Source organism: Harmonia axyridis, chromosome 3 (genome assembly GCF_914767665.1).
Source record: "Harmonia axyridis chromosome 3, icHarAxyr1.1, whole genome shotgun sequence".
Classification (NCBI taxonomy): Eukaryota; Metazoa; Arthropoda; class Insecta; order Coleoptera; family Coccinellidae; genus Harmonia; species Harmonia axyridis.
Genome location: NC_059503.1, coordinates 19144826 through 19156698, shown reverse-complemented (window position 1 = coordinate 19156698; position 11873 = coordinate 19144826). Strand labels below are relative to the sequence as shown.

The 11873-nt window shown below is 34.7% G+C and overlaps 1 protein-coding gene across 1 annotated transcript; it reads left to right on the top strand.

The window, feature by feature from the left end:
- The first annotated feature begins 5684 nt into the window (after window positions 1–5684).
- Window positions 5685–7938, top strand: LOC123674629. Its single transcript, XM_045609565.1, has one exon. The coding sequence runs from the start codon at window positions 5759–5761 to the stop codon at window positions 7175–7177; it is 1419 nt and encodes a 472-aa protein (XP_045465521.1). The 5' UTR covers window positions 5685–5758; the 3' UTR covers window positions 7178–7938.
- The last annotated feature ends 3935 nt before the right edge of the window (window positions 7939–11873 follow it).

Below are 11873 nucleotides of genomic sequence, written 5' to 3'. Positions count from 1 at the left end.
CCTGCTCAAACTTCTGAAAATAGAGAAATTGAGACGAGATGAAAAAGGATTTTTTAGGAAGGAGCACTAAAAAAAATACATTTTCATTTTTGATCCTAATAATGCCTCAACATCCTATATGAAATTTGATGGAAATCTAACACATCATTAATTCCTGATAGAACAGTTAATTGAGATTATAGTTTCATAAACTGGATAAGTTATAGACGTTTTTACAATAGAGAAACGTAGCGGCTATTTTGATGCATCGTAAAATCCTGTTTAATGTTAGTGAGAGTAGGAAGAATATCGAATATCGAAGGCAAACCTGGGATGCTTTTAGCGTGTTGTATATCCACTTTTATAGTTCAATTTTACCATAAGCACACCCTACTGTTTCAATATGATCTCCCTATCGATTTTCCAATTTCAAATTTATGTAATGAAATATTCGATATGTGAAGAGGAAGGAAACTTTCATGTGTATAAAATCTGAGATAAACTTGTTCGCATCACTTACAAGATATTATAGTTGATGATTAAGTTCAAGTTATGTTTGTTCAAAGTTCAATGAGTGGAAGGTAGTGTCAGTTTAACAAGGAAAACAAATGGGGAAAGCATTGACGTAAAGTCAAGAACTTTTTAGTAATGATGCTACTCTCGATTTTATTGAAAATTTGATAATTTGGTTTCTTAGGTAGGAACTATTGCTCTATCGGTTTGTAACTTAGAATATCGATAGAAGGAACGGAAAGTAAACATTTGTGCACAAGAGAGATGGAAATTAAGTGTCGCCAATCACAATCGAGCTAGCCGAATCCATGGGCGTGCAGAATCCTGATTTGATTGTTGAATGTTTCATCAGGACTACTTTTTTCATAACTTCACAATAGCTCAATCATCAAACTGAGAAAACATTGATCAGATGGATCGCCAATCTTCGTTAGGAGAAGGCGTATTAAGAAGAAGATGATATGCTGGTCATTCCATTTGAAAGAACTCATGTTTTATTCTTTAAGTATGTTTCATGTCATTTTGAAAAACCCTGTATGATAATTGAAGTATTTTATTACATATAAATGATACATGGACTATTTGTTATCCATACCCGAAATTTCAACTTTCTAGGATTCCAAGTACTGATGTGATGAATGTTTAATCGAAGTTAATCAATGAATTACTCGAAAACAGCTACAGATAGGGACCAGAAAGTTTATTCATAAATAATCAAAAGGCTACGATGAACCGAAAAATATAATATACAGGATGTTCAATTTGAAATGTCATTAGTATTTTTTTATATAAGCGGCAACGCCGACGGGCTAAAAATATTTTAGTTCGAAGGAGCACTGTTTTTCGATGAAAAAAATACTGTGCAACAAAGCGATGACTCTACGCTTTTGGCAAAAATTATAAAATTTTGTGTAAGTTATGTATTATGTAATTATTATTGTACAGGGTGGGCAAATAGGCGAGGTAAGCGGCTATATCCCAGGATCCACTCATCGTAGAGACTTGCGGTAAAAAATGTTACCACTAAAGTGTACAAGAGAACACACTGGAAATTTTTTTGAAGTTCATACCTCCACCGCTAGGGGGCGTTATAGCTACCGTCGAGTAGAAAAATGAATTTTACTCGAAAATGTTTCATATGAAGTTGAAGAAAAAATATCATCACTGTAATCCTTGGAAAATTCTCTATCTTTTTGAATTGTCACTTTTGATTTTACGACATCAAATAAGGGTAGGTGAAAAGGAGAAATCTAACTGATTGAAACGCCTGTAACTTCAGTTTGGCTCAACATTTTTGAGCAAATTAGATCTCGTCTGAAAGATAATATCTTGTTGATTGGGGACAAAATATAGTCATGATAAATTTGTTTTTACTGCTTTCGATAGGGGGCGCTAAGTCAGAAGTCATTGTTTTGTTCATTTTACTGCGAAATTTCAAATGTAATGATAGGATTTTCTTAACAGAAACAGACATTTCATCAAATTTTCATGAAAAAACCTGCAGGTCGCAAAGCGATAGTTTCAGGCGTTCTGAAGATATGGCCGAAAGAAGATATTCTTCAACTGGTCCACTGCGAAAAACAAAATTGTGTCTTTAAGTTCTAACAGAAACAGAAGTCCCATCAAATTCGTATAAAAAAACCAAAAGGTCGCAAAGCGATAGCTTCAGGCGTTCTGGAGTACATCTCCCGGCACAAAATTCGAAATTTTTAGAGATCTTAACGAAATATTGGCTTTGTTGGGGAAACGATCGCTCAATAAATATATTTTTGGGTTAACAAAATCCAGGATCAGCCTTCATTAACTTAGGGTCTCTTACGAATTAAATTGTGCAATATCTTCTGCTACGTTTTGTTGCTAAGAGTAGCTCTGTTGGCTAGTTGGCGTTAAATACTGGAAGATAAAGCTTTTGCGGTCACGCATTTTTGACATCGTTCCATCCTGTTTCATTGCTGCGAGCCGAATGTGTGAGGAAACAAAAGGTATAATGAAAACCCTTTTACGTGAGGATGAAAGGTGTGTAAAAGTGAATGGGGCTTTGACTCCAATTACGGGAATATCAGTCAGATAGGGGACTAGGACTAGAATAGCATGGGATATCTCGCAGAAAATCTCTTCCTGCATGATTTTCCGAATAAATGAACAGTCTAACTGTATTCATCAAAGGAATTCATATAAAATTAATATTCCGTAAGTGCTGAATGTCTCTCCGTCGGTTTAAAGCTCTCAGCTGATGTAGGGATGGAATTTATAAAATATTAGTGGAATTTGTTTTTGGAAAGGTTGGTATTTTTAGCATATCCTGTATAATGGATTTTAGTTGTACGGAAGTTATCTTACACACGATAAATTTTGAACGGATAAACTATCAAAATCAGTTTCGGGTAGTTTCGGATTTTGAATTCCGTGGTTAGGATCGTTTTAATGGGTTAATTGGCGCCTTTACCTTTTCCAATTATTTTTCATAAAATCAAAGTTCAAGCCTTCATTTTTTTCATCTCTCAGAACTAGACCCCGATTATGCAAGAATTATACTTTTTGCATTTTGAAGAGTTGTATTTTTTTATTACGGCAAATTGGCTAGCGCCGGCTCTGTTGTTACCTACTCCCTATTTACATTTCGGATTTGACATAGCCTTTTGCACGCTTTTCAACGCTTCAAGAACGATGATTTCGACGTCGAAAACCAGAATGGTGGTGCAAGAGAGATGATTTTCTGAGAATTGGAAGCATTTCTTACCCTGAAAGTCATTGGAATGTTTCAGAAACAAGGAAATTTGTTTTCTTGTGGACAGCTGCTTACAAGGCAAAGATGAAATAAATGTCTGCATCGCATTGTGACTGGAGATGAAAAATTCGTTCATTACGTTAATCCCAAGCGCAGAAAATCATGGGGATATCACGGCCATGATTCCATGTCGACGGCCAAACCGAATATTCACGGTTCCAAGGTCATACTCAGTATTTGGTGGGACCACCTCGGCGTAGTGTATTATGAGTACCTAGTTAAAACCAACATAAACAATCACAGGCAATCGTTATCGAACGCAATGAATGCGTTTGAGCCGCGCATTGAGAGACATGATAGGGTGAATTTACAGCCTGATAATGCTCGAGAATAGGTGCGGAGAGGAGGTCAAGACATACTTGGAATCGTTAAAATAGGAAGTCCTACCCAACCAGCCATATTTTCCAGACGTTGCTTCCTTGGACTATCACTTGGTTTGATCAATGACACATGGCCTGGCTGATTAGCAGCTCCGGTCTTAGGAGGAATTAGAAAATTGTATCGATTTGTGGATGGCTTCAAAAGATGACCAGTTTTATCAACGGGGGATTCGTACGCTGCCCGAAATATGGAAGAAGTACTGGCCAGCGATGGACAATACTTTGAATCATATATTTATAACCATTTTTTTTACAATGAAGCCTCGAATTTTGAAAAAAAAAATAGTGGAAGCAGAGTGGTTCGTCTATTTATTTTATTTTCATTTCATAAATATTACCTCCTTTATTCCTATTTGAAATTAGACAGATTGTTAATTGTGTTAAACACGTTGAGAAGCTCTTTTTTTATATCGAATATGCTTTTTCATAGACGGTATTGAATGACGACCAGCTCACACCAGAAATTTTTTTTTATTGCATCTACGATTTTTGCTGTCGCTTTATAGAGGAATTCCGTGTTGCGCATCTCTATACCCGCTAGCGATGTAATTCTATTTCGGGTGTGCTTTGCGACACACGTTTTATAAAACACATTAATTCGATGAACCGTTGTTGCCGCGACAAACAAGTCTATAATTTTTTTTTTTTTTTCTGACCGAAATTAGAAGGGAACTGGGGTGAAAATGTATAATCGATGCTATTTGATGAGAGAATCTAGGTGAAAACAAAATCGCAGTTTGTTTGCCTCATTCGAAATACTGGTATATTCATTTTAGTGAATCTACAGGGTGTATAAACGAAAATGAGATATTCATTGGATGATTTGAAGAAAAAAATCTCCAATGCTTTGTTCTCGAGTGTTTTTACAGTCATATTTTTTCGTGATGATTATAACAGTTTATGCAATCTTCATCAATCTTCGTAACAGTTTTATTTGAATCATAAAATCCATGAAATTATCTACCAGATTATAATAGTAAAAAATGCATTTCTATAATATTTCCGAGTTGTTTGATCACTTCAAGTTCTCCAGCTTTTGAAAAACACCCATTAAAACAAAATCTCATTGTGATTAGATTTTTTATTTCGGAAATGAATACTATTTATTTTGCAATATACCCTTTGAATCTATGATTTTGATGAGCAGCTTGAAATCTTTCAAACAGCTTCAAATTGTCATTTCAGTACAACCAATCATACCTACTTCGATTCTGTGAAATCGGTAATTTTTTTCGGATTTCTTTTCGAATATGTTTCTGTAGTTATTCCATCAACAGAAAGCTTTAGCACAAAACTCGAAAACATAATTTCACATCCCAGTGGAAAAGAGGAAAATGAAATTTTAAAATGGTCTCATTCACAAAACCTTTGTGGATTAGGCATAACGCCCATAAGCAAACACATTCGAGATTGAAAATTTCAAGTTTTCTACTTTTTAGCTCAGAAATTATCGAGTTTGCTGCCGGGTGCACGAAGATTATTGAATTTGAATAGAAATTGCCCTCATTTCATGCTTTATTATACTCATCAAGAATTCTTTCATTAACAACATAAAAAGTGAAACACATGTAATCTTATAAAGCAAGCAAACAAACGTTTGAATAAAAATTGTAGAAAAGAAGATTCATTTTTATTTTCTTCTAAGAAGAATCGGTCTCAACTAAGGTTCCAACATTGTAATTATTTGTTCGAATGTTAAGAGAGTTACATGGCAAACTTGGGAATAATAAATTGAGATAATAATTTTTTTCAGCATAGCTCTACGCGAAAAACAGTCGTCTCGAATTCATTTTTTCCATCAATTGGACTCCCGCTAATGATTTTTTGTTTGTATACATAATATCAATCGACAATTCCTTTTATTTATTACCTCACAAACTATCCCGCACGGGGCAATCAATACAATCATTCCAAAACAAATACATGACGAAACTGATACGAAAGCTCAATAAACTATATTTGCTGAAGGTTATATATAACGCATTAGCGAAATGGCACAGTTCCCAACAAACGCACAACAAAACAATTCAACTCAACGCGATTCCAAACACAGTGTCAGGCGAATGAATTCAACGTTCAAGTCGTTCAAGTGAAAAAAATGTCCCCAAAAGTAACGGTCGCCCCTCTGGGTAGTTTATGTGTAAAATTTTTAGCCATCCGATTGGTCCAGTTGCTGTCGGATGACGAAGGTCGGAACTATGAAGCGGCCAAGCAATATTTCTCGGATGTTACTCACGAAGTGCTCCAAGAACTTCTTAGGGATATTCTAAATTCCATCCATCTCGATGCAGCCACCAGATTCAGTATTTTGGAAGTTTTGCTCCGGGATGATGTAAGAAAATTGGATACGGGAATATTTCCGCATTCCTATTACGAAAAAATCCTTCAAGTTATTATATCAAGAGGGGTAGGACTCCAGCAGCTCAATCTCAAAGGAGTGTGGGCCAGAGATCATCCCGCATTGTTAACTAAATTGGTCTGTTCTTTGAACAATCTGAAAGTTCTCATCATACCCCATATGGCTAACGATGCTATTCTACGAAGGATCGCAGACTGTAGGAATTTGAATGTATTGGATATTTCTGGTGAGTCGTATTTTACCGCAGATGGCCTGAGCTATTTGAAAAACGAAAATCTCCAGATTCTCGATGTGGGATATTATGGAAAGAAGGAGATATGCGAAGGAAACGGCGACGATACTGAACTCGTATCCGCTGTTATAAGAAATTTACCGAATTTGAGAGCCATCCGGACGTATTCCTATACAGGGAGTTCTTTGTTTCTTCTGGATCATTCGAGCGATCTCACTACCAACCTCACCACCTTACGTGATACTGAAACAACATCAGATACATTCAACGTGATTTTGAAACTATGTCCCCGTCTAGAAAGTATTCACTTGAACGGCCCAAAGCCAGGTGTTGTCACTCAACTCAAGCACTTGAAACGTTTGAACTACTTGAAATTATGTAAAGGTTCATCTCAGGAACTCAGTGAATACCTCCTCGGTAACATAACTAATCTAGAAGTCCTCAAAGTAGCGAGTAGTACAGATAAAGGACTCGATCTGGTAGATATTGCGGCAGGATCGCCAAGAGTTCACACCCTAGAGTTCTACCACATGCGGTTAACATTCTCTAATCCTGAAGTGTTCTTCATGAACCTCGTAAATATTGAAGTGCTATACTGTGAATTGACCGACAGCTGCTTGAAACATATACTCGAGAACAGTCCACTATTAAAGAGAGTGATGATTGGATGTGATGTTAGTTTTACTGATGGTGATACCTTCAGATTGTGTGCTGATTGTGACTTCATGTTTCTGGAAGAATTGTGGTTATCGGGCGCTAAAGGTTTGACAGCAATATCAGTGGAATTGTTGATGAGTCATTGTCCTAGACTGAGATTCTTAGGACAATTGAGCGGATGGGATATATCCAGTGAAGAAGTAGAATTCTACAGGACTATAATTCAGATGTCGAATATTGATTTGACATTACTGCCAACAGTTTTTTGATTTGTTTTGTTGTTATATGATAAAATTTCGTCGGTACCCGATTGAAGAATGAACATTATTTCAATCAAGGTGATGCTGACCTCATAGCATTGACCTCGAATATAAATATTGAGCTATTTACGTTCAGACGTAAGATCGTACAGGCTCATAGTCAGAAACTTTTGCTACCGGGTTAAGGAACAATAATAATGTCTTCCTAACTCAAAGTTTGATTCACATTACATTTGGCTGTTAATTTGTGATATTTAAGTATTATAGTGTAAATATTATCACTGCATGTGATTTCTCATATTTTTCCATTCGAATAGGTAAAATTCTCAAATCAAAAGATATTATTGTGACGAAATATAAGATAGATTCAAGAAAAATCCAATACGTTTTTCATTTTGCAATTATGAAATACGATTTTTTTTATTAAATATAATGTTATTCTCATTATTGTGGGATCCACCACTCTTGGTCGAATAACGAATAGGTTACTATGGGAAAATTCACAGTTATTAATAGGAACTCAGATCAAACACAAAATGCAAGAAATTCATATTCAACAAGATTTCTAGTAATATAATTCACTATTCACATTAGGAGATGTTTCAGTATCTATACGAGTATCTATTCTCGTATTTAGTCTCTATAATAATAATAATCCACAACAAACAATCGACTTGCTCATGGTCTACCATTCAATGAAACTTTTCAGAATTTGATAGAATATTTAATAATTTGTTGATTTTTATTCTGAGAAATGAATAACATGAAAAACTGGTTAATTTGTATGTTATGAAAAATTAAAATTTAACCACTGGTTATTACTTTTCGAAGAATCTACACAAAATTCGGAAATTACCAAGGTTGCTGAAATTTTTTTTTTCCTTGAACAAAGGACCAGATTGAAATGTTCCAAGTTAAACGAAACATTTGAAATCGAATCTTACTTTCAAGCTTTGTTTTTTCCTCCTTTTTCTGTTTCATTTTGATGAGGACACAGGAAGAATATGTGAAAGAAATATTTTCAAAAATATTGTTTATTTTCTGAGGAAATATTTTTCATTAAATGTAACCTCGAATGTGACTCACAAGTTTCCTTTATTTGTTATCACTGTTCAACTCCAGGAACGGCTGAAATTCAGAGTTAATGATAATACAAACAATTTCACGTCAACAGCTAAGATTTTTTTAGGTTTTTTCAATCTGAAAAAAGTATTTCCTAGAAACTGGAATGAATGGTTCAAGCAAATATATGGATGAATATTAGGATTTCATTTCAAATATTGATGATCCTCATGAAACATTAGTAGATATTTCATTTTGTTGTTTCAATTGATGACCTCGTTATTCATTAACCATTATGAGCCAATATTTTATCGTATTTGGCGGAAATGTCACAGAAAACGATATTCTGTTTACTATGGTTCCCACTTCGCTATCAAATATTTGCACTAAGCTTGGAATTTGTATTCTATATACACAACCAGCATCTAAACTTCGCTTGTTATATGGTCAGAGAAATATTTGAAATATTGAACTTTTTTTGACATTCTCTTTCAATTTTTTATGTTTCGGTTAGGCAATCAACATGAAATTTTGTCTTATAATTAAAGTTTTCAGATCTTTTTGTTAGAGAGTTATTGTGTTCACGGTCTGCCAACCGGACGAGCACAATATAATTAGAGGAATGGTTCAGACTTAATTGAATCTCATATTCAAGGTGTTAAAAAAATCATTCGAATATGTTTTATATGTGAAATTCGACTTCAAAACTATATCTATAAAAACAAAAACTCCACTGAGTGAGACATCAACTTAAAATCCTAATTTCATCCCATTTAATTCATGTTGGTTCCCTTTGTATGCGAAATTTTCTTCGTATACCTACCTACTACGAACCTACATGATGATGTACCTGCTGTGAGCCCTCAGTAATCATGACTGATGAAATCTGTTCATCTGAATTAGCGAGCATAATAGAAGAGGAAGCGGAATTACTGTTAGACATGTTCCACATCTCTTAGACAGGACACAAATCTTTGGCTGTCACTTACAATCATAATTAACTTGCTAATTTGCTGCTAGATGTCGCAGTTATGATATAGAACTTCTCTTTGCCAACACATACATACTTGTTTTTAAATGAAAAGCACATCGTTCATTCGCACTTGGCTTTGTCGGAAAACAACTCAACGCTGAATCCATTCTGTTTTTCTGCCACTCCAATAACAAACACTTTACATTTCCAACTATGATACGATTTTTAATGATCTTTCCAGAACACGTATCCACGTGTGTTTATCTAAATTTGATTTCATTCAACAGCATAAAATCTACGTCGAATTAATCGAATATTACCTAAAAACTTCAAAACTATCGTGTTCAAGTCTGGTCTTTCAATTAAATGGTTTTCCAATTGGAGGTTTCATTTTGATATTTCAATAGGAAAGACATGGCGGAGTATTGACAAAGACATTATCTTTCACATGGCTCCTAGAAAAACTCTAAAGGTGTCAAATCATAAGTTCTTGATGGCCAATTGTGATCGCCTCTTTGAGGAAAACACCGCTAGAAAATTTTTCTTGCAAAATTGCGATATTTTTATTGCTTGTGTGGCACGTAGTGTCGTCTTGTTGAAAATAAATGCCGTTCACATCAACATATTCCAATTACGACCATGAGAAATCATCAATCATAGCCCAGCAGCGCAATCCGTTTAGCGTAACACCTGTGCACCTGTCTCAGTTTCAGATGACTAAGGTCCAATCACATCACCAGCCCAAAAACCGCACCAAACAGTTGAGAATATAGAGGATTCTCAGCAATCATTCTTGGATTTTCCGAGCCCCAAATGCGACAATTCTGCTTTTTCATATAACCTTCGGGGAATGGGCTTCATCGTTGAAGACGATTTTCTATGGAAATCTTGATCATTTTGATGCATTTCAATAAGGACTCAATCCGCAAGGATACGACGTTGCTGGTGATTTCTTGTGTTAACTGAATCTCAAAAGCCTTGAGAACTAATTATTTATGCAAAATACAGTACAATGTCATTACTATTGTTATTCAAAGCAAAGCAAAATTATTATAAAAGCATCCCTTTTTCTTACCTTTTCAACTCTCTTCCTTGAAGGAAGAAGGATGTCGATTTTTCCTCGAATTTGAAGAGGTGATTTTGAAAGATAATTTCAACTTGCACAAATTACAAGTAGCATAATTTACATCAACTTCTGTGAAGAAAGTCCAAAGACTGCTAATCTTTCGCCTATTATTATTATGTCTCTGACGTGTTTTCGTTTATTTTTTATAATACAGTACCATTTATTGCTTCGGTCGGCAACTTCAATATAGAAAGAATTTCTAGTCAGTAGTTCAGTAGTTATTATTTGTTTGTAGCAAGTATTAATTGTTTTACAAGTCCTACAAAAATACTTCCTAAAGCAGGCGAAGTTGCCGACGGATGTTGAGATTGTCATAAAAATATGCAATTATGTTAGTCGAAAAAGGTTCCGAAGCAATAAAAACATCAGGCTGTCTTCATAATTTACGATTGCAACGGACGTTGATATGCCCTGAAAAGATCTGTGGAATGTTCGTCAAGACTTCAATGTTCAATTTTTACATCACCTACAACAGCTAAATTTTTTCCACCAGTTAATTGTCGACAAACAAATTTTTTCCTCAACCTCTACAGATGCCTATATGAGCTGTAAGCATAACGTAAGAGAACGGCTTGGAGGCCTGAAATTATCCAACTATGTTAAATTATCCGCCCCTCAACATAATGAAAAAGTTAATGTTTGCCTGAAATTTAAATTAAAGTTTTTTCAGCTAGGAGATTGAAAACAATTTGGACACAAAAATGGTGAAGAGATTCCATCAGATGATGAAAATAGCAAAATTGTATTTCACAGTTTTCACAACTAACAGAAGTTATTGACCATCAATTGATGCACTAACAGACTAAAAAACGAAATTCAACGAGTTCCAATATCACTTGATTGGTGTCAACCACAAATATTCACGAAATAAATTCTGTATGTCCAACCGTGTAACCATAGCTCTTCATGAACCTCGAAATGAATACATACACATGAGAGAACACCATACTTTTTGATATTATTGAAGCAACACACTGAATCGCATTTTCCATGAAAATGTTTACATATTCAACGTGAAAATCAGTGTATATTATGCAGCATCCTCCGAATATGCATACAAAAATCATCTCATGGTCAATAAATCTGACATTTCATATGCAGCTCAATTTCATGAGGATAAATGGGTGAAATCATTACCTAAATTCAGATTGATGCACGGATTCATATATATCATTCGTGATTTTTAGGCGGAATGTACGAGCAGCTTTCTCTTTATTACAGTGAAACGAAATTCAAATGAATAATTGACGTGCAAACTCCATTCAGAAAACCAAAGTTAATTATAGAACTTCAGTTGGATTTGGTTAATATTTGTGATCGCTGTAATTTTTACTCAAATAGAAATGATGAGTTGACAGATCCATAAGATAACTCTTTGTGCTTTTCACATTTAATGGAATTAGTAATTTGGATTTTTTTCTTTTATAACCGTCACAATAAACAATCTGATAATCATCCGATTTATGTTTATTTTTGAAAGAGTAGGTAATAATATTCATTTAGATATAATTTTTTTTCTTTAATGAAGGCAATTTATTATTATT

Excerpts from the sequence above, each read along its gene's own strand:
- LOC123674629 (XM_045609565.1), top strand. The coding sequence starts at position 5,759 with ATGTCCCCAAAAGTAACGGTCGCCCCTCTGGGTAGTTTATGTGTAAAA.